This window comes from Anguilla anguilla, chromosome 3 (assembly GCF_013347855.1).
Source record: "Anguilla anguilla isolate fAngAng1 chromosome 3, fAngAng1.pri, whole genome shotgun sequence".
Taxonomy (NCBI): domain Eukaryota; kingdom Metazoa; phylum Chordata; class Actinopteri; order Anguilliformes; family Anguillidae; genus Anguilla; species Anguilla anguilla.
The window spans coordinates 15,941,665-15,965,243 of record NC_049203.1 but is presented as its reverse complement, the minus strand read 5'-3'; the positions used below and the strand labels follow the sequence as shown (position 1 = coordinate 15,965,243).

General features: G+C 41.5%; 2 protein-coding genes across 9 annotated transcripts; both read left to right on the top strand.

Annotated features, from left to right (window-relative positions):
* The first annotated feature begins 786 nt into the window (after positions 1–786).
* On the top strand, positions 787–16,421 carry npy7r (neuropeptide Y receptor Y7). Of its 2 annotated transcripts, none has more exons than XM_035408595.1 (2): positions 787–945; positions 12,114–16,421. In XM_035408595.1, the coding sequence occupies exon 2, from the start codon at positions 12,149–12,151 to the stop codon at positions 13,277–13,279; it is 1,131 nt and encodes a 376-aa protein (XP_035264486.1). In that variant the 5' UTR covers positions 787–945; positions 12,114–12,148; the 3' UTR covers positions 13,280–16,421. The 2 variants fall into 2 exon arrangements, with proteins under 2 accessions (XP_035264486.1, XP_035264485.1); XM_035408594.1 differs by having other exon boundaries at positions 787–949.
* Positions 16,422–17,809: 1,388 nt separating this feature from the next.
* Positions 17,810–23,513, top strand: prelid1a (PRELI domain containing 1a). Of its 7 annotated transcripts, none has more exons than XM_035407554.1 (6): positions 17,810–17,963; positions 19,601–19,722; positions 20,039–20,264; positions 21,662–21,775; positions 22,184–22,262; positions 22,487–23,513. In XM_035407554.1, the coding sequence occupies exons 2-6, from the start codon at positions 19,631–19,633 to the stop codon at positions 22,615–22,617; spliced, it is 642 nt and encodes a 213-aa protein (XP_035263445.1). In that variant the 5' UTR covers positions 17,810–17,963; positions 19,601–19,630; the 3' UTR covers positions 22,618–23,513. The 7 variants fall into 7 exon arrangements, with proteins under 7 accessions (XP_035263445.1, XP_035263441.1, XP_035263444.1 ...); XM_035407550.1 differs by having other exon boundaries at positions 17,831–17,958; XM_035407553.1 differs by lacking the exon at positions 17,810–17,963 and adding an exon at positions 18,089–18,208.
* The last annotated feature ends 66 nt before the right edge of the window (positions 23,514–23,579 follow it).

Genomic DNA, 23,579 nt, shown 5'->3' with positions numbered 1-23,579 from the left:
AAACGTAGAGTAAAAAAATTAGCCAAAACACGGAGTGATGCCAAGAGAGCTTTACTTTAGGTTTTTATGTGAATTAATCCCTCTGGGGAAACATGCATGCAGAGAAAAACACAGGAAAACAATGGTGGGATACTGCTTAAAGAGGTGCTTCAGAAAGAGACTTTCATCACGGACCGCGCGATTGACAAAAAGACGTTGATTACAAAGGTGCAACAGTTCCTATAGGCTACCCAATTTGACTTAACATTTACGCACCGGAGCCTGTGTCCCTTCGCAGATATTAAATCAGAAATCGGAATTATTGTTGAATCATTCTAATTTGCAGAAAGCCTAGGAAGACATTGATACTTATAAAACACAGTATTAAATCCATATTTATATTTTTATATGAAGCATAACCAAAAGTAATATGTTCTTATTTGTCAGTCGCATTGTATGATAAACACTGGGTACAGATGCAGGGAATTAATATACTATTTATTAATTTATTTGTTTCCCACAATTACATTTTCGTATTAAATTGCTCATTGTGTCAATGAATCAGATATTGCGCGGACTCCCCATACTATCTTGTCTAGGTATTTCTGACATCGACTAGTGTTGATTTTGAAGTTCGGTTTTGTAGGCTACATGAGAAGCAGATATAAAAATTTTAAACCACAAGGTTCTTTTCCAGAATGAAGCGCGTGAATTCGCAGTGCGTTTCTCCCTTCCTCTTCATTCCATGCGTTAGCCGTGGGGGGCGGGGAGGGGGCTCCCTCCTTTTTTTTTACCCGAACAGTCTTTACAGTCATTCTCTTTTCCTGTCGTTAGAAAGTGCCGTGGTAGCTTTTGATTCGCTTCAAGGTGTGAGACGGAGGAGCTGAGAGGATTCTGACTTTGGCACGCTTTACCTGGTCGTGCAAAGAGGTTTCATCCGTGGGGGATAGCCTACTAACACCCAAGGCAGGTGAGTTTTTGTGTTGGACAGTACTTTTAATTAGGAACAGTCCCCGACGGAGAGCTACTACGCTCAGTCCGATAGCCCTGTTTATTGTAGGCTACTTGTCGCTAGGGGGGATGGAGTTATATGCCTCAAATGCAATTGACTAACATACAATTGCGCATATGCTGCGCGTTAGGATTCAAACTTAAGATAGGGACTATTTCCCGTGCCCTGTTTATCTTAATGTAAGTTTAAATGATTTCAACATTAATAAATTCGACCAGTTGCTGTTTCCATCCTTCATTCGTAAAATTTAAGAAGATGCTATGCGGTTGGGAGAGCGCACCCCTAAACAGGTGTCACATTGTACTGAAAGTCTCAGTCTCATTTAGGTATGGATCGCAGAACTGGTCTCGTGCTTTTCTCAGGAGGAACAAGAAAGGGCCCATGGGCTCTATAATTAGCATGGTATGGATGATAAGTATGGAATGGAACCAAAGGGCGCGTATTACACCGACTTTGATTAAATGGAGCCCAAGGGAAACGGACAACTTGTGTATATGCCTCATAAGATCAGAGAGTGATGTGATAGCAGAGGCCAGGTAGCTGTCCTGGGTGCTGCCCAGTCCGGCCACCGAAAACAGCACCGGATCAATAAAATTACCACCCGGGCTTTACCAATGTTTCAGTACATTGTAATTGAATGCAATACATTTATGTTTAATAAATAGCGTCTCATTACTTAAAGTAATGCGCCCTCCCACCAACCCATGTACTAAATTAAGTTATGAGACGGATAATGAGCGCATTCTGTTCCGTTACGCTTAACCGGTAGCAAGCAATGGATCATAGCGGCGGTCAATCATGTTTGCTTGCGCAGAACCTGCATCGGAAACTGCTGATGCTGATGATTTTATTTATTTATTTATTTATTTATTTATTTATTTATTATGTACTTACTTATAAATGTACTTTTCTATTGTATAATAAATGTATTGCATGGAAACAGGCTATGTTTAACCCCACATCTTAAATATATATAATTTAAATATAAATAATTTCACAGAATGAGGTTAACAAGGGGAAACAAGCTGATGCCAACATTGTTGTCATCATCACCATCACCATCACCATCATCATCATCATCATCATATAACATATAAAAACTTATATTTCCTCACATATGAAACATTAAATTCTATTTGTATATATGTACTCTACACGGCTCTATGGCTTATTTTTCCGGTTCACTTCTCTTACTCCGCACTCGTGAAAAAGGTGTCTCTCATTCAAGCCGACAGCACCACGTATAGTTTCTGCTAATGCTTTCTGATTGGATTGTTCACTGTGAGGCTCAAACGCAGACACAAAGCATTTGCCGTTTTTACGTATAAACATTTTTTGCTTTACAGTTTTCTCCAGTGCGTCATTATCTTCAAAGACAACATTTTAAAATCTCGAACGGCAAGAAATAATTTGAGCACATATGAAAAAAGCATGATACCAGCTAATCTGATGTTTTGTCCTGCCATGTGAAAATGATATATTATTTCTTTTCTATTTTAATCTTTAGTCTTTTTTTTTTCTTTCGGCCATGGGCATAATTTTCATGAAATAAAATTTCAGTTCAATGAACATCATGCGTTCCATCTTAGACATAGATTTAAGTCATACAATGGGGTAGTATTTTTCATGCTTTGATTGCCTTGTTTTGACATCAATAGCACATATAGATCTGGCTGTACTATTGTTTGTGGTAAATATGTCTGTCTAAGTGATAGTGGTATTCAGAGAAATCTTGTGTTCATAGGTAACTGAGCAATTAGCACTTGACAACAACAAAAACAACAACAGCAACAACATAAATCGACTACCACTACTCCTACTACTCATACTGATACTATTACTACTACTATTAATACCATACCAATAATAATAATAATAATAATAATAATAATAATGTACCAGTATTGGTCTCGAGGCAGGTGAAAACATGGAATAACGAAAAGAGTATTTTTCTTCTAAATGTCTCCAACTCTGAATGTTTGTTGTCCTGGTGAATTGTTCTATACATTCAGCCGATTAAATCTGTAGTCTTATCATTGTGAGAACTGGTTTCACAGCGTGTACACGGAATTTCAGTATCTCCACACCATTCATCATCAAGAGCACACACTCTGTATCTCTCTCTTTCACTCTTTCTATCTCTGTATGTCCCTCTCTCTTTCTTTCCCTCCCTCTCTGGTCTCTGGACAGGCCAGGATCACTTCATCATGTTATTATGCTGAAAGTGGGTACTCCACGTACTGAGATGTTTCCTGATTGTGTCCTATCTACAGGTAATGAGCCTATGAATTAGAGCTTGGTGTGCAGAGGGACTGCTGTTGTCAAGAAGATTTTTAACCAACTCTGTTTTGATTCCACGTTCAGATAATGATAATGAAATCTTTTTTCTAAAACTGGTTCAGCATACACACATGGGGCATTATATTTTTGCGTCTGCCAGCTGTGGAAAGCTCAGCTGTAATCTCACAAAATCTCCAGCAAAACAGATAGACCTACAGTATGGAACACATTCAGCCATTCAATAATACTTTTTATTCTATTTAATAATAATATAAAATATTATTTAGAAATATTATAATTATTCTTATTTGTCTTAATAATAATAATAATAATAATAATAATAATAATTGTGTTATTAAGGACTGCTTTGCAACATACATTTACAAAGGAACCCACATAAGTACACATGAAATATGATTTATATATTTATATATGTGTCAGTCTTTGTCCAGATGATCTATGCTTGAGATCCTTCACAAATAAAATATAGTTTTCTTTGACACATTTCTCACATCATTTTGGCCCAGGTTGTGCCTCTGGAGTCACTGCTGCCTCCTGAAAATTCACTTTGGAGCCGGTGACTATTTTACACTGAAGAGGCCACACGGCACTGCAGAAGAGGTGTATTCCTCTCTGATAGTAAGTGCTAACCTGTGGGAACCCGGTACATAGTCAAAGAGAGCGGCTAATGGAAAAACTGAACCATGGTCACCTGGCTTGCCTTCGGGTTTCACGGAACCACAAAATGATAAAACTCTGTAAATCTGTGCGATGTCCGTCTAGCGTCGACCCAAAAATGAAACCGATAAATAAAAAATAAAATAAAATAAAATAAAATAAAATAAAATAAATAAATAAAAGGACAAGCATTGAAGGGTACCAAAAAATCAAAAATGAATGAGGCTGCGTTTCCCCATGTGGTAGCCTACTCCAAGCCAGTCAGGGTATAAGATCTGTGTGTTTGTACTGTATGGTTCCTTTTAACACCCGATATGATTTTTATGCACAGATCATCCCTGGCTCTGTTATTGTCAGCACAATTTGTGACGACGTGGTTGATCTTGAGAGGCAGCTGAAAACCGCTATTCTTCGCTAGATTATGCACGGTCCTGCACAAGAGATCTTTCTCAGCAATTTGGCTGCGAATGGAAACACATCCTGTGGCATTTGAACCTGAAAGTGACTTGGGACTTGGACCGACCATCCTCTGCATTTATTCCACCCTCTGCGCTAAGACTGGCAGTTTGTCAACACACTGTTTCACAGGCTAGCAGTATCGCTTAGGATCAAAGGATTAACCTGACTGTAAAGTCTCGATATTGAAGGTTTTTATGTAGCTTTACAGAAAAAAAGACAGGATTGGGTGATTTTAACTAATTCATCTCATCCTAAGAATATTTGAGAATGATAAGTCGGTGCTTTCAGTGCTTGTCCAGAGGTCTTTCCGATTAGCAGCAGCAATGCAGTTTGACCACACCGAGAGCCACAATCATGTTACATAAAAATCAAGAAAATATCCAAACTCTGTAAAAACCAAACCCCTGAAACAAGACAGTGGTTGTACGTTGTAAATGCAAAAAAAGAAAAAAGAAAAATAACATTAAAGAGAACAGAAACCGAGGGGTAAAGGAAAGAAAAGTGCCCTGGGGAACAGAAACTACAGGACTCACTTTGATTCTGTCTGTTGCCATGAGCAACACGGATGCATTTCTGGTTGTGTACTGACCAGAAATGAGGAACACAGCGCCCTGGCTAATTTGAACTGCCTGCCTGTGGGACCACATACATCCTCACAGACACGAAACTTCGGCAGAATTTCCCTCTCAACAGGTCATACACCTGCTTACCAGGAAGCACAAAGTACCGATTCGAATGGACTTTAGTGAGATTTTCTTTATAAATATGCCGTGCATTGGCTTACATGTTCAAAGACACACTTAATGTTTTTCATATTACGAAATACGCACAGTGATGTTGGTAGCCTACCACCTTTTTTTGTGAGTGATGATGGCCAAAGACAACAGTGTACAAAACAATAAATAAGCCCCTGCATTGCTCAGCCTCCCCGGGTCTGGATTGTTCTGGAAGCACCAGGGATGTCACACTCCATAAGCCCCCTTTAAAGAGCCTCCAGCGCCATTCAGCACTGATAAGAGTTTCAGTATAATGGGGGTGTAAGGGTGGAACTGGAACAGGTGCTATTTATGATAAGTGCTTTTTTCTTTCCTGCACATCCCTCCACACGTGCGTTATTCCACAATCTCTCTCGAACACTCCTTCAACGCGCCTCCCCTGTAACCTGTTTTTTGCGTGTAGATAAACGTCGCCTATAGAACGGTGCGCCTCTAATTCAGATTTCACATGTTGTCTCTCTCACTCTGAGACGCTCTGGGCATGGGAAGAAGCTGGGTGTTTCATCGCTGCTATTGGGGGGGTGGGGTGGGGTGGGAGGGAACGCATTACATCACAGAGCGCAGAGTTTACACTCCGATATAAGAAAACACGCGCTGGTCTGATTTCTCCGGCTCCAGGATAATAGGCCAAAGTAGTGCCCGCTGATCATTTGGAGGCCATGCGAGAACATCGCTCTGATGCACGTTAATGCTGCTTTTGTGGCCCTTTTTTTGGCACCATGGGAACACCACTGCGCGCAGCAATCTGACGCGTACGCGCCATTTTTCGGCCCTGTGTGTGCATTAGCGTTATGGGGGTATCGTGCTCTCAGCGAAAAGAGTCACACGCGGTGTGTGATAAAACCCTGACAGATATGTGCTTATGAGTTCTAGTGCCATTTTTCAGCTTCAGGGTCATTTACTGTTTTGTGCATTTAGTTTAGGGCCTTATTTACTAAGACCTTTACCAGATGCAAAACCTTTTAGCGTACGCAAAAGTGATAACCAATAATTGGTGCAAAACAAATACCCCGACCAATCATTGTTCATGCCATTGGTTTTCTTTGTGCTAAAAGGTTTTGCACATGATAATGGTCTTATTAAATTAGGTCTTCACTGTTTTGTTCAGGCCCTTATGAGCTTGTTGTTCCTGCACCTTGCCTTTAATGTATTCTGTGAGTTATTCTGGACAGACGTGTGGGGCAACTTAATAAATCAGTATGTAAATACTGTAAGTGCTGCTGGGTGGCTCACTCTGATACAAAATTCCAGTTTCCAGTGTAAGGACAAGCCCCAGTCTGGTGTGGTATCCTGCCCTTGCTGAATTGATGGAGGACATGCAGTCACAATATCCTAATAGGGGCTGACAACATCCTAATTGTGGGGCATCTTAATCATCAGCAAGAAAAAATATGGCTAGAAACTATTTCAAAATGAATATATTCCAAAAATCAATTAATCGTTTGTTTGGATGTTGGGCTTTTTGGCATAACACCTTCCCAGATGGTGAAGACTTGGGTAAAAAAAATGGGTGGTGCATCAGACTCACTCTTTCCAAAAACTAATATTTAATTGCCTGTCTGGCATCTACTGGGCAAAGCTCACTTTAATTGAGTGTTCCTGTCCCTGCCTATAGGTATAACAGTCAGACTTTGTCTTTGGTTTAGATGACATTTAGTTCATCTAAAGGCCCCCACACAGTGACCAGGGGTCAGGTCCACTCCACAATCCTGCCCACTGGAAACAGAGATAAGCGGGCCATGGACAGCAATGGCTCCATAATTACCAACAAGGGTTGCCACAGCAACAGATGTAAGAAAGGTGTTGGAGACGGTGTGAGAGACCGATCTGGCTAGTGAATGTTTCAATGGATAGTGGGGGATAAAAAGGTCACAGAACTGTGGCAGTTGCCTGTGCTGTAGCAGACTCTATAGCCCCAGAAATAGCCATGCTACCCCTGGTTCTATTTCAAGGAAACCGATAAATCCATACAGAAAACATTACAAGCGGAACCTCTGAGCTGGACTGTGCAGCAGACCATAAACACTCTTGAAACATTTCAGTGGCTTCAGTGGATTTTTACTGATTTTTGGCAAGTACATTCAAGAAAGTTAGTTAGAGTAAATATCTCACGGTAATGAGGCACATGAATATTAAAAAGCACTTCAAAGCACTTTTTTAAAATGGACACTGGTGCATTACATTGCACTTCCATATAAATTCTGAAAAAGAACCCAAAGTTTATTTCAACGCACTGTAGTCCTTGCAGAAGGCTGTTCTGAAGAACAGTTGTGTTATAAGAACTGTGTCCATATTCATGAAGAATCTGAGATTAGGAGTGCTAATCTAGGGCCCAGTTTCCTCTGTCCATATCCAATATATCCATTATGATCCAAATGGCAAACCCAATCCACGATGGGTGTTCCTACTCTGAGATGCTTTTCAAATATGGGCCCAGAGTGCTGTTCATGCATATGTGCCTATTTCTAATTCTGTGCATTGAAACAGAAAAATAAGAGCATAGATTTTCAGTAGCAATTTAGAAAGAGGAGTGAGAGGGACAGTGTGTGATTGCAACAGAGTAGATGCTAATTCAGAATCAGAGCCCGAACAATTAAATAAAAATGACTGAGACTCCAAATTCATCGTTTTGCACACAAGTATCCAGCACAAAAAGTGAAGGGGAGGGTCACTAGCATTTCTATGATTGATGTCACATGGCGTTAATCTGCTTATGCTGTTATGGAGGAACAATTTCCTTTCATTTCGGCTGGGGGGGGTAGCATTCAAAGCTCATAACTGATCTGCATATTGTGCAACATTTTTGCCTGTAAGAGAAAAAGACATAAAACTACCACAAATGTAACTAATTAGACCCGACACAAGCAGCATGTGTAGGATCATTACACTGGAGGATTATTAACCTGAGGGCCTTGGAAGCAACGAGCTCCATATTGGAAATGTGGGCATTAGCCATCAGTTTATGAAGTGGCAGATAGAATGCTCATTTAAAATGGGATCTGGGGATATAGAACTGTGCATGCAGACTAACGAGATACGCAAACAGACAAACAAGCAAACAAACACACACGCACAAACATGCTCACAAAAACAAACCCATACACTGGCATGTGCATAGGCATACAGACCCACTCTCGTGCATATACACAGTCACATGTGCATGCACACGGACACTCACAAGTATGCATGCACACACACACAAACATGCTCAGAAAAACCAACCCATACAGTGACATGCGCATACTCACCCACATACTTGTGCATATACACAATCACATGCATATGCACACACAGTCAGAAGTATGCATGCTCCCACAGCCATACACAAACACTCTCAAAGCAAATGTGGCAGTGTTGGGGCTGATGTTCTGGGTCCTACTCAGCAGAAGACACTCCACCTGGGGCACTTTCCCATGGTGCTTTTCTCTTGATTCTGTGATTAGAGGTATTCCCCATATGTCATTTGTACAGGCCGGGGGGTGGGGTTGGAGGCAGTTACAGCCTTACAAAAGAGCCACAGTATGATTCTACGAAACCCTCAACTGAACAGGCGAGATTGCCGCTTAAGGCATGGCCGTGGGGTCTCCACGACGACAGGTGGGGTCAGGTGATCAGTTTAGACGGGCGCGCTCGCACTGCGATCTGGCTCTCGTCAGCGTGTGGTGTCGGAGTGTTCCCCCTCGTGGGTCGGGTTTCTATCGATCTCCGCCCTGTTCCCGTTTGATAAAAGAGCTCATTAACCTTCATGATATTTAGTGGTAATCCAATTTCTTAGCGCATTTGCTGTGTTACATTTAACCCGACACCGGCCGCGTGTTGTCAGGGCAACCCGTTATCTGGCTTTCGCGCTTCAGCGTGAATGAGGTTCCAGTGGGTTCCTGCAGGGCTCTTGCTTGTCAATTAACCTTTTCTTCCACATTTTTATGCATGTGGAAGTCCTCTACCCACCCCCTCACAAAGAAGTAAAGCTTGTGATTCTTGGAACACGAATACATGGATGATTGATAATTACTGTTGATTTCTTCTAAAGATTATGCACATTTATTATAAGAAAATGTCACCCATTTTTCAAAACAGTAAATACAATGTACTATACAATGTCGTAAAAGTCAAATTTTAAAAAATAATTCTTTTATAATCCCTTTTTCCAGTGCTTAAAATTTCATTCTCATTTTGAACCATTTATTTTGAAATGATCCTTTAATGTGAACATCTAATTCTCCTTTTCAAAATGCCTACTCTTCATTAATGATGATTTGTTTATCTGTGTCAAAATCATGCAGCTCTTCATCGGTAATCATTTTGGCATTGCTCGAAACGCTGTGCGTGGGTTGTGTGGAAGCTAGAAACTAGTCAGTGGAACAGCTTGACTGACTCACGGTTAGCTTCACAGTCAGTGACCACACCTGGCAGGGCTGTAATGGTTCTGCTACAGGCCTTGTTCTGCAGATACAACAGGACCAGGTCATCTGCGATCATTGCCATTTGATTGATATCCGTATTGAACAGCGTTAGATAGATGTAAACTGGAGCTGCAGACCTGCCTCACTCCACTCCCCCTTGTGGAGAATTACATTCTTTCACTGATGTTTTTTTTTTTTACAGTTGCCATATGCTATATATATGCCATATGCTACTCATTTTAGTAGTTGTCATATGCTATATACTGTTTTGGCCTCTTATCCACTTTTCTAACTGCCAAGACTTTATAAAGTAATGAAGTCAATTATTTAGTTTCCTTATTTTCGATTTCCTTATTATTTAGTTTCCATTTTCCTTATTTAGTTTCAATATTTTGTTGAAAAGGGTATCTCTCTCTCTCTCTCTCTCTCTCTCTCTCTAGGGCTGCTACACTAATTAGAACAGTATTGTACTATTCAGAACAGTATTGTACTACTATTATATTGAACTATATAATTGTATTCTTTATCTATGCTGGGCTGTGCCTGGCTTTTAAGTATTAATTTTTGATCTATCCTAAACAAAGGAAGATGTAAAAAATATATAAAAACAGTTGGGTTATTGACTGATTATTACTTTTTAGTAAATTAATTGGAATTTCTCATTTTCAAATTAAATTATTTAAGCACCTGTACAATCGCAATATTACTTCCATTTTAAGTTTTCATAAGACACAACAAAAAATATACACAGACTTCCAAATGTATTAATGGGAAAAAGAAATTCTCTTTGATGGGAAGCATAAACATGAAGGCTGGAGCTCTACCATGGTGCATCAGGTCTTTAATGGATATTCACTTCCCGATTGGCGTTCACTATCTGATTGGCGGACCAGATGCACACCTGATTCATGCATTTACATCTGACTGGTCTGCCAAAAGATGTAAATGTAAATGTTATAATGTAAATTGCTATGTGGCTAATGTAAGCAATGTGTTCTCCAAAAGACTAATGCCAAATTTTCTGTAGTGGACTGTGCTGCCGCTTTTAGGTTATACTAAGCAAACATAATAGGTTTAAGATCATAGTATTTGTATCTTTGTGTATAATATACCTATTTTAAATTATTATTTTGCATGGGGTCTTTATGTGTAAGGCCATGCACCTTTTCTGGTATACAATATGAGATTGTATGTTTTCTTATGTCCGTGGATATGAAGGAAAAAACACTTTGACAGACAACTGTTATATGTCTAGAATGTATTATGTGTTCACCCTCTGGATAATGAAATGTGCAGGCAGAAACAGGCAGTTCAGTTCAGTGGAGGGTGTGGATGGTTGACTGGCCATTTCCACACGCGCGATTGATGTTTCACGGAGACATTTAAAACAATGTTGCAAACCGTCTTTCTTCTTCTTCTTTGTTTGAGGGAATTCTGTAGGACAGAGGAAAAAGTATCAATGTGAATCACACATGGATTTTTACAGGTGATAAATCGGCGTGAGAAATACACTGATTCCAAATGGAATATGTGGCAGTCTCTGGCTGGAGGCAATCTTAGTGAACGGTACCTTGTCCTGCGTGCATTATGTCTGTAGCCGTATGAATAGGAAGGTAAAGGGTAAACAGAAATGCAGAGGAAGCTGAAGCGGTAAGATGCCCTTTGAAGTAGACAGGAGGATGCAGATGTCTCAGCCGTCTTCAGCAGTCGTGCCCATTTGTTATTGAAAAACTACAATGTGATTTTCCTCGGCCATGCATCTCCAGTTATACTAGTGGACAAAGCAGATCAGTTATCCTCTGAAAACAAGAATACAGAGGGTAAAAAATCTATCTGTCTATATATATATATATAAACACAAACAAAGGGAAATCTGCACTGATTCCAAGTTTTCTGGTTAAACTGGGATGAGTCAATAAATTTTTTTAAAAATTGCAGTAATTACAACACTACAATTACGACTGAATGAATGTGTGCCTATTGAGGCATTGTCTTGATGAAATATTGAACCAAAAGAGTGGGTGAACAATAATTCAGTTGAAAGAAAATCTTTCTTCCTTTTTATCCCTTGCTTGTGTTTGATTTGGGCACTTCATTTTGTATTGTCATTCGACTGATTTAATGTTGAGTTTTTGTAGGGTAGTTTGAGAGTATGTCTACAAGGGAATTTATTGTACTGTGTAAAAGTTCTGACCGTATGAAAAGGAAAAAAAAGCAAGCACCTCACTTCCATGTATATGGAAAATGCCATTGCACATTTCTTTTATTCAGTTAATTCAACTCTTAAATATTGTGTCCCACAGCTTTTTATCTGAACTCTTACAAGAGTCGATTTCACACTGAGCACCTAATGAAACAATAATGAGATCGTTAAAGTTGGTGTCATTTGACAAATGTTTCTATTTGTGTGAAATACTCTAAATAAAGCTCAGATGCATACTGATGTATACTGTACCACAGTTAATGAGGTAATGCAAGAGCAGCCATTCATGGATTTGCTTTGTTTATTTGATTTTTTTAATTCAGGGGCTTGGCCTGTCCTTGCACCCCTTTCTGTGACTATGGGCCCTTCAGATGCCTCCAATTGCTCAGAGGAAGCCACGCCCATCAGGAGGGAGACATCCAGCTGGCCCCAGGGAAATCTTGGCGATGACGTCACGGACATGCACAAGCCCAGCTTTGTCAGCGACTTCACCAAGCAGCTGGGGGTGCAGGTGGCACTGATCATAGCCTACTCTTTGATCATCCTCCTGGGGCTGGTGGGCAACTCGCTGGTCATCCACATGATCGTGTGCTACCGCAACATGCGCACCGTCACCAACTTCTTCATCGCCAACCTGGCGCTGGCCGACCTGATGGTGGACAGCCTGTGCCTGCCCTTCACGCTGGTGTACACCCTGCTGGACGAGTGGAAGTTCGGGGCGGTGCTGTGCCACCTGGTGCCCTACGCCCAGGCCCTGAGCGTGCACGTGTCCATCCTCACGTTGACCGTCATCGCCCTGGAGCGCCACCGCTGCATCGTCTTCCACATGGGCCAGCGGCTCTCGCGGAAGGCCAGCTTCATCATCATCGCCGTCACCTGGGCCGCCGCCGCCGTCCTGGCGGGCCCGCTGGCCATCTTCCGGGAGTACCGCCACGTGGAGATCCCCGCCATCAACCTGCGCATCGCCGTCTGCTCCGAGAAGTGGCCGCACGCCACCAACCGCGACGGCATCATCTACAGCCTGTCCATGCTGCTGCTCCAGTACGTGCTCCCGCTGGGCGTCATCAGCTACGCCTACGCCCGCATCTGGGTCAAGCTCAAGAACCACGTCAGCCCGTGCAGCCGCAGCGACAGCCTCCACCGCCGCCGGAAGACCACCAAGATGCTGGCGCTGGTGGTGGTGGTGTTCGCCGTCTGCTGGCTGCCCTTCCACGCCTTCCAGCTGGCCAGCGACCTGGACCTGGTGCTGAAGCTGAAGGAGTACAAGCTGCTGTACACGCTCTTCCACATCGTGGCCATGTGCTCCACCTTCGCCAACCCGCTGCTCTACGGCTGGATGAACAAGAACTACAGGAACGGCTTCATCATGTTCTTCCGCTGCGAGCACAAGCCCGACACCATCCACCCCGAGGGGTCCTTCCGGACCCGCTCGCTCCGCACCCTCCACCTCAACGGCCACGCCGCCGGCCACCCCCGGACCGCGGTCTGAACCAGCTGCCGTTGCACGTGTCAAAGTTTATTCATTATTTCATTTTCACTCAACCACAAAGTCACCGGAAGGTTCCTTTCCGATTTACAGGAAGGATTTCAGTTATAAGAAAATGAGGAGAAAGGGGAGCAGGTGGGATTTACACTGCATCGATTGTGTGAAGGGTGAAGTGGCCGGATTGAGAATCTGACATGGACAGCTGAGTGAACACGCCTACTCTTTAGATACGAGATGCAGGCTCTCTGGTGACCGCAGTGTACCAGGACCTTGATTTAAAGCCTCGCCTGAAAGATGAGCATCTCCAGCAGCTGCCTGTCTCCATCACTGTGTTGAGGAAGGGTTTTTCCAGTTTGTACAGAGGAATTACTGCCCCCTACTGGCCCGCTAGCATCATGTCCAGCAGCAACCTGGCTTCTCCTGGAACTCATACACAGCACTTGATTTCACTGTAATTCTGGCACGTTTATGTTTTATGAAGATATGAGACATAATGTTCTGTATCAGTGACTGTCCTGCAGGACCTGTGGTGACTGTCCTTACTGCATACTGGAACACCATATGCTCATAAGAAGAGCTCATCCAAGAGTACAGGGGACGAACATCTGGAATTATTATGCAGTATTAAGACTGAATTATTCCACTGTATTATGACTGGTACTCTTCCATTACATTATGACTGAATTATCCTATTGTATTATGACTGGAATTATTCTACTGTATCTCCCTAGAGCGAAAGAGGAATTCTCCTCTTAAAGCTCCAAGCATCTCAATGTCATAACTTATTTTGCTGGTGGGTCTTTGTGTAATAATCCTGTGCTGAATTATCTGTGTTTGGCAGCCATTTGTTTTGGGCTGTGACTTCCCTTTGTGTCTGCTTTAAAAAGCACAGTGTGTCAAAGTTAAGCCCAGCTTTTTGCCTTACTATGTTGTTCACAGTTTTAAATAACAGTGCAGTGTTAACATTTGAGTCGTTTTTTTCAGTTCTGTTGGCTGGTGAGCCTGTTTGTTAAAGTTCACAGGAAGTGAAGTTTGCTGGATGGAAGAATGTCCGCCTACACTGCCTTATCTCTGTCAGTCTGGATGCTGGAAGCAGTTTAAATTAATGAGTTGGAGGCTGACCTTTTGGCTTAAGTCACATTTGAGAAGTCTGACAACAGCTCCAAATGTTAAACAGCTATTTGAGCATGCTGTCATAGACTGCCAACCTTGCTCAGTACAGAGCATGTTTTTTTCATTGCCAGTCGGTTCATTGTTTTCATTCAGGAAAAGCTGAGGATGAGAACACTGAAATCAGACAGAAACAATCATCACTAAAGTGCATGTGGCTTTGGTGAATAACAAATCCATATACCCGTAGATAGACACCAACCAAACCCGTTTGCACAATGTCACAATTAAAAACACATTCAGGACACACACAATACTTTTTCTTTGTGCTTGTGAGATTTTTGACTGTCAGAAAAATCAATATTAGATGAACAACTAATTCAGAACACATTCTCAGCACACTGATTTCCACAGTGAAGCTTAAACAATCTTCGTATTTTCAAAAAGGCATCAAAATATTCCTTGATTTTCCTTATATATTTATTGTAAAATTGTAAAATCCATGAATGTTTTAATAATTAGCACTTCCATATTTGTAGTTATATCTCTCTTCCTCTCACTTTCCCTCTCCCTCTCTCTCTCTCTCTCTCTGTCTCTCACTCTCTCTGTTTCTCTGTGCATGTGAGCGTGTGTATGTGTGTTGTTAACTATATTCTATAAAACATGCATAGATGTAAGTCAATCTAAGCTGCTTACAAGGCACATATATTGCCATCTGTTCAAAATGATGCTTTGTAGATTTTTTTATTTCTTCCTCTAACGTATACGGAAATATAAATCACTTTCAAGGTGGAAAATCTGTCTAACATGCTACATGCTACATGCTTGGCATTATAACAGTGTTTAGCTGATTAAACCAAAACAATTTTCACCACATGGTACACTAAAATGATGTTATGTTCTCTCAGATAATTTTTTAGTGGTTTTTTAGTCAACCAGAATATTTATTTATAATGCAATTGGATTTTCCACTTCAGCTTCAATAGCTTGCTTAATGTTATTATAATAAGTGGTTACTTTACCTGTGCTGCCACTTCAAGTTCAGCTACTTCACAGTCATTGCATCTGTGAAGATGACCAGCCTTTGACTCTGGAATATTATGTAAGAATTCAGAGGTGCAAAATTACAATCCACCCACATCCAGTTGAGCATGGTAGAGTGGAAAATGGGATAATTGTCTCCAAAATGATCACACTGTTACTCACAGTGTCAATATGCTTCTCAAAATATGGATCTATCTCACTCTGGAGCAAATGATGTGAGCCTCAGGCAGGTTACTGGGGCTGTGTGGCTTTTGAGGATATTAATATGGTTATTCTATGGTATTCTTTTTTGTGTGTGTTATTTTCAAGTTTATTGAATGTGATGTTCAAATAATTGATTAATATCTGAAATGTATAGATACATGTTTTTTAAAATTTGTTTTACTATAATCTGTTTTATGTACTGTGGTGTGTGTGTGTGTGTGTGTGTGTGTGTGTGTGAGTGAGAGTGTGTGTGTGTGAGTACATGCATTTGTTCATAAGAACAGGACTTGCCTCCATACTTATAACATTCACCAATCAACATGATGTAAGTTACATGTTCCCACCAAATTCCAAAGTAAAGCCTTGATCATTTAAATGTATATGCATGCTTACGTAAAAATCGACATTGAGATTACTCCAGTACTCATTTTGCATAGGCTGTGAACATGTCATAACATGTACAGTTTGTGTATGATGGAACATATGAGTGCGCTCAAACACTATAATTTCATATATTTTGTCCAACTGGAGGTAAAGTCTACTTATCTCTCTTATGGTAAATCAGGGAGATAATGTGTTAATATATTGTCATTACATTCAACTTCACCTTTTAATGTTAGGTATTATGTTTTTATATGTAATATAAAAATACATGTTATGCTTTCTGGACAGTGTTGTAAATTATTCTCTTCTCACCTAAAAATGGGTGGTCTTTCAAGTGACCTAGTGGACCAATTGTTTTTGCTATTTTATTGTTCAAATAAAAAAATAAAAAGCTTAAATCTGAGATATACCTCATGTGAAAAATTACATTTGTTGGTTGTGTTCTATGTACAATGGTGGTTCTGTATGGTGGTTAGTATGCAAAACTTTTTCCCCTTGTCTTGAGTACTGATGACAAACTGTTGTCACCAGATCTTCAACATCAGCTACTTGCATGACACAAACTTATCCTAACCAGAACTCCAAAATGCAGCATCGCTGACAAATACGTCATTCTGGAAAACACCTGTTCTAGCATGGCCATGCAGGGTTGTCACATTAAATAAGTCAAGCTAGTCTCACTTTCCACAGTCCATTACCCATGTGAAGAATGCTATTACTTAATGCAATAAGATTTTTTTGTCTTTGCATACGACAAATAAGGGCACTGTAAAATACACCAGATACAATTATTTTTCATAAACATAGTTAGTAAGGCATTATTTGACAAGTCAGTGAAGTACAGTATCCATTTTGTAAACATGTAGTCATATATAGTGTACATAAATTATCCACATGATATGTTTAAATATTCCATTAATGGCTTACAATTGTTAAGGTTAGTTTCTTGCAATCTGGGCGGTTAAACTAAACTAAACTAAGCAGTGTTATAGCAGTTCAGAAGAAAGGTTAAATTAGACTGTTGGAAAATGACGAGCCTAGATGGCATAAATGCATAGGCTCACAATTAATTTGAATGTTCTTATCTTACCCAGGGGTTTCACTGTTGCGCCCACCAGAAGTTTTAAACCCACAACTATTTTTTTAAATTCATAAATCCTGCTCCGTTAGTACAACTCTGTTTCAATAGATCACCTTTGTAAGTGATTGGGTGACATTAACTTTAGTAATTAAAATTACTTTAGTAGCAAAGGTGTCCTGTGGCCATAGCACTCACCCCGGGTGATAGTGCTGGTAACAAAACAGATGAAAAAGAGGTGGTGGGTGTCCTCAGTTTTTCCATTTCATCACCCTGTGGGTGCTCACCAGATGCAGACACGTCAGTATGTGAAAGCGAAAAAAACAACTGATTTATTTTTTGCAGTTAAATGCCGCCATCTTGGGGTCAATGAAAAGATTACATGTATGCTCACAGCAGGGATAATTTTCTTGGGTCTTCACCACAGCTGTACAGTGTTTGTGTGCAGGCTATGATGCATTACACACAGCGTCGCAAACATGTCTTCCGTAAGCGCGTGCAGTGAATATCCCTTCATATCAATATGCACACAAATTGGAAAGGGCGATAAATGTTCATGTTTTATTGTGGCTATTTATTTTAGCATTTGTAGTCCTGTAACGAGCAGAACTTTCACATACAGCATTTTTTTCTAAGGGAAAATACAAACAATATTTCCAGCAACAAATTTTGGAATAAAGAGAAGTGGGGCAAAGTTCACACTACTGTACCAATTTCTGTGTTCATATCTATGGTACATCCGGGTATGTCTATGGCAGAGACTGACCTCGAGCACGTTTCACATGTAGCAAGTCAGTCGAACGGGAAGCTGGCTAATGTTAGCCGTCCTGAAAATGCAACGAACTCACTAATGCGGCAGCTGGTAAGGTAAGTGATTTGATGATACAATTAATTATTAATAATAACGTTCTGGTGTTGCCTGTTTTAAATTTTAAATCGTTTCTTTTTCTTTTTTAGATTAACTGGGTCGGGTTATGTAATCTTTAGCCAGATAATGAATTGAGTGGCTACTATGTGACCGTTATCTCGGGCTGTCAGTTCATACCATGTAGTGGAGTTATCTAGTCTAGTATTGATATTGATGTCGGAGATAAGTTTGCATGTTAAATCCTGTTAGTTTGCTAAATATTTATTTATATTTCTGAATTTGTCATGTTTCCTCGTCCAGATAGCTTGAAAACCTAACATCTGCGTTTATTCGTAGCTGTCAGCCTTAACCCGATGCAAGTTAGTTAATATATGGTAGCTAGCTAATTGTTAGCTAGCCACCTAACGAGATCGATATAGATACTAGGTCATAGGTGGTTCATGTGTATGAGCCTCAGTGGAAAAGTAAGAACGAGCTCTGACATTGGCTTAGATCTGCCTATGCTTATTATATTCAATGGACTGACGTTACATTATTATCATTCCCTGCGCTTTTTGTTATTAACTTCAGTCTAAAGTAAGATTATGAAAAGATCAAAGCTATGTGGAAGGCAGCAGGCTATAGCTAATGTTAACTATCCATGCTAAAGCCACCCACTCTGGTAAACTAGCTCAAGAGGAACGTTAAAATATTCCTAGACACACGTTTACTAGCGGCCATATTGGGGAGAATGTGGTCTTATTTCGCTATGTTCACAAACGTTATTTTTCATTTCAAGTTAAGTTGACGTTACATGGTTAAAGTCGTTCATTTAGATAAATGCGTGAGTTACTACGTTCCTCGTTAGGGCTAGATTAGCTTGATTGTGTGCCACACAATAGTGGCCTTGAATGAACTTGTTAGCCTTAGTTAGGTAGTAGCCAGTTAGCATTGCTCTGTCAGCATATTACCGGAGGAGCGAGAGAAAAGTTCACGGCCTCGCCCAGTTAGCCTATCATATTTATTTCTTTGCTTTAGCTACTTTAAAATGATTTGCACTAACACAAACTCTTTCGCTGTGTTCGGTACGTTTGGTCACTTAGAATATCGTAAGCACCAGACACAATCGAACAAACATGGCTCTTGCAAAACATTACCTAGGAAACGGAGAAAACATCAGAATAGAAGGATAGAATAACGTTGGTTAAGGCAACTTTGTTGCTCAGATTTAGAAATTTAGAAATCTAGCCATCTCTTTGCTCAATGCAGAATTGCTTTGCTTCGCCCAATGCAGAATTATGCAGTGTATTATTTTTTGGTGCTGTGGAATAATATATTAAGGGAATGTTGGATTAAACATTGATCTATGGTGCACGTGCATTCTTGAACGAGGCACTGTGTTTGCAGAAACAAGTAATGTGATTTTATTTGAGAACTTTTCAGTTTAATGCTGCTGCAGTGTGTTATAACTTGTTCAGTAATTAAATGTGTTTGTTACTCTTGTGTTAAGCATTCAATTTTCTTAGTGTCATTGACTCCTAAGTTTCTCTGGATAAGTGTGCCTGCTGGACAGAGTTGACACACAAGATTAGAAATGTACCTCTTGCAAGCATCCCCGCTATTGCTTCTGCTAAATGAAGTGTTCCCTTTCCCACAGGAGACGGCTTATGTCGGTATTGCGGGAACAATGGTGAAGTACTTCAGCTGTATTGGGGTTCTGAAGAGCTCCTGGGACCAAGTCTTCATTGCATTCTGGCAGAGGTACCCCAACCCATACAGGTAAAGACCCATCAGGTACCCCAGTCTTTAGAGGTGAAGACCCAGGGGGTCTTCAACTCTGATTATAGGAACTAAAAATCACTGACCAGTTCAGACTTAAAAAACCTAGAGAGGAAATGTTCATTGCTGAAGTAACAAGAAAAACCAGCAGTACCAGTGTTGAGGTTCCCTGATCCAAGCAGCGAGGGAGCCATTTCAGAGAGCCGGGCTTGGTCAGAACTAATTTATATGTTTCAGTAAGTGTACTGACCAAAGACATAAGATATTCCCTGTCATTCAGTAACCGCATGCTGACCGATGACTTCATGTGTTGCAGTAACCATGTCCTGACAGAGGATATCGTGTTTCGGGAGGTGACCCCGGACAACCGGCTCATTTCCAGACGTCTCTTGACCAAAACGAGTCGGGCCCCTCGCTGGGCGGAGCACTACCTGCCGTTGCATATGGCCCGCTGCGCCTACATCATGGAGGACTCCATTGTGGACCCCCAAGCGAGAACCATGACCACTATGACCTGGAACATCAGCCACGCCCGCCTCATGGTCTGTCGCTGACTTTCCACCTTCCCTCTTTTTGGCTGCCCATTACCTTTTTTTAGCTCTAGAGGGCCCCTCCATTTATGACTGGTTGCTTATCTAATGGCACTTAAATATTTAACTCATAAACCCTCATATATGCTGTATATGCTCTGCTCTAAAAATATTTAATAAAGTTTCATGTTTCAACTTACAAGGCAGTGAAGATTTCTTCGGTTGAAAATTAGAGGCAAAAATGCTTTTGCCAGTGGTACTGACTATACAGTGGCAGGATTGTGTGTGTAATGTTGATGATGTGGTCAGAATTTTTTTTTTTTATTACTTATGACTTTTTTTTTACTTTAGTGCTCAATTTAGATATACTTAATGACAGTGAAAGTCTGTATTGTTTAAGAAGAAGAGCGGCCATTTGACAGTGGTGATGGTAGTGACCTAGCTTCAGGTTATCGGTCTGCACGAGTCTGTTTTTCAGTTGCCTCTGGCAACCACAACATTAAAGGTGAAGCCACACATCCTGCAACGAGATCGCCTGGCATCGCTCTCGCCTCCCACAGGTGGTTGCTTGTGGGCGTAATAAAGTTTTTAAATCGAGGACAAGTTGCACATCCGATCTTTAATCTGATTTGGTTGTTCCCCATCCTTGCGGTTGCTTCGAGACTATTACAAATTCGCCTTTCGTTGGAGGATGTGGGATTTTACCCTAAGGCGCGATAACCAATCCAAATAAAGATCTGACGGGTAAATTGTTCACATTTAAAAACTTTATTACGCACACAAGCAACTGACTGTGGGAGGCGAGAGCGATGCCGAATAATCGTGGGAGGATTTGTGGCTGCACATTTAATGTTGTGGTTGCGAGAGGCTGCAGCATGGTAAAACAGTCCTGCATAGTCCGCCGCTTCAGGTTGTGTAGCGGCCAGCCCGAACTCACCTGCGCATCTGCTCACTATACAGCACCACTCTCAGAAAGGGAAGTGCACAAAGGCACGCATCCCATTTACAGTGAATCTTACGTACAGGAACTGAAACGGTTCTCCTAATTTTCTGTTGCATATGTCACCATGACGACCATGGGAAATTAGATTTCAGTGATGCACTTCCTCTGGAATCTCCCAGTGCCATTTATAGATCTGAGCCGGGAGACAGGTGGCCTATACATCATGGTTTCTCCGGGCACAGAGTTTCTGTAAAGACATTTGATACCCCCCCAGTCTGTGAAAGAGTGGTGTTTATACATGGTTTTGTAAGTGCATTTGATATCCATTTGCCCCAGTATGTGTTTCTACAGCGTGTGTGTAAATGTATTTGGTCCCTGTTGCTGTGTGGAGTTGGTGGTGGTTGACTGGTGCAGGTAGATTGTGTGTAAATGCAGTTGGTCTCTCTCTCTCTCCCCCTGTCCCCAGTCTGTGGAGGAGCGGTGTGTGTACAGGGTGAATCAGGAGAACGGCAACTGGACACAGATAAAGAGAGAGGCCTGGATCTCTTCCAGTCTCTACGGCCTCTCCAGGGCCTTTCAGGTCAGCTGGCTTTCAGGAGACCTCCCAGCCTAACCTGCACTGCCCGACTCCCAGCCACACCCAATACGGCTGCTGCTGTTTAGTAGCCATTTAATTTATGTGCTTTAGACACAACCCTTTACCAGGGCAAAGTGCAATTGAGCAAGTGCATTGTATCCTGTTATCTCAATATGCCTTAATTATTATTGTTAAGGCTGAAGAATTATGGCTTGAAGCCTAGCTTAACATCTGTACGCCAGAAACTTAGAGTTCAGATGGGGGGGGGGGAAGGAGAGAGCTTGTTACTTCAGCGATGGCGTCTTGATTAATACTCCCATCTGTTTACTTTGTTGCTTTCTTAATCATGTGGGCAGGACAGTTATGGTGGCAGTTAAAAATTGATTTTGTTTAATCCTCATAATTCTGCAGGAGTTTGGCCTGGCGAGGTTTAAGAGCAGTGTTACAAAGACCATGAAAGGGTTTGAATACGTCTTGGCCAAAATGCAAGGTAAGGTGATGGTATTTTACGGTTGGAACAAATGTGTGCGCTTGAGCTCAGCAAACGTTCAGTTAATTTGTGTATGGTGCTCTGTCACGTTAAGCTTCTCATGGTTCAGTGGCAGAGGCTGCTAACGAGGGCTCAAGTGCCAAGTCTGTTCTTCTCATATTTCCGTATAACTGGATTTAACTCCGACGCTGGTGTAAGCCGTGTTGTTTAATCGTGTGTTCCAGGGGAGACCCCCTCCAAGACGCTGGCGGAGACGGCGAAGGAGGCGAAGGAGAAAGCTCGAGAAACTGCGCTGGCCGCCACGGAGAAGGCCAAGGGTCTGGCCTCCCAGGCTCAGAAGAAGCAGTATGTGTAAGGCGTGTGGGGGGTGGTCGGGCGTGGTCCTCACAAGGCCCAGACCCGACATGCTCATGTTCCAGCTCATACCCCGCCTCACAACCGCCCCCCCTCACCCTACCCTACCCTGCAGGCTACCCTGCTGGCTGAACCCCTCCTGCTTCTCCAAACTCCAGTTCCCCCCACTCTCCCATCCAGTGCCTGGAATTTCACCACCTTAGCCTATGCCATTCCTTCCTCTAGTCTTCTTCTGTTGCTGAATCTCACTTAATCATTTCCTTTATATGCCGGTACCTCTCGGCAGCACGTAGCCAGCTAGCGCACAGAATGGCCCAACAACAGTACTTGATTTATCTAAACCACGTGTTTAAGGGTTAATTTGTAAATACAGCTTTTATTCGTTTGGCGTTAGCTTGTGTCCCTGCTTAACTACTTGAAGCAAGCGAACCGGCGTGGCGTTTCCGCACTTCAGATGCTTGACTAGATTGTTTCACAGACCTTCTCCTTGTTCTGTATTTTTTTTTTCTCCTGTTACAAAATCGTAATTTCATTGCTTCAAATTGAAGTTATTAGTGTGACCTTGGTCCACGTTATTTGCAGACATAGCCTGTAAGACCTGTCGCGTGAACCTTGAACCATCGTGAGGGTGTGCCGAACGCTAAACTCTGTAGAAACGGTAATGTACTGTAAGCACTGGAATAGAGTGCATGGGGATGTCTGCAGCGATGTGTATTATTCCAGAAAGTGGACTAAATTTTAAATGAACTACTGTAATTGTAACTGACTCCTGAATATGGAAAGATAAAAAAAGAAAAAGGATTTGGAAGTTGAAAAGCTCTAAAGTGTAAAAAAAAAAAAAAAAACTTGGTACACTTTAGCAATCAGTTCAACAATAAACGTTTTCTATCAAACTAATATGTTTATTTTGCTTGCTCATTTCCTCCCTTTGTCTTAAAGATTTATAGTATGTTAGTATTGGGT

What these genes read in the sequence shown, in the direction of transcription:
- npy7r (XM_035408595.1), top strand. Translation starts at nt 12,149, where the DNA reads ATGGGCCCTTCAGATGCCTCCAATTGCTCAGAGGAAGCCACGCCCATC.
- prelid1a (XM_035407550.1), top strand. Translation starts at nt 17,842, where the DNA reads ATGTCTATGGCAGAGACTGACCTCGAGCACGTTTCACATGTAGCAAGT. An exon ending in TCAGCCACGCCCGCCTCATG is followed by an intron (nt 20,265 to 21,661) that starts GTCTGTCGCTGA and finishes CCCTGTCCCCAG; the next exon opens with TCTGTGGAGGAGCGGTGTGT. An exon ending in GCCTCTCCAGGGCCTTTCAG is followed by an intron (nt 21,776 to 22,183) that starts GTCAGCTGGCTT and finishes ATAATTCTGCAG; the next exon opens with GAGTTTGGCCTGGCGAGGTT.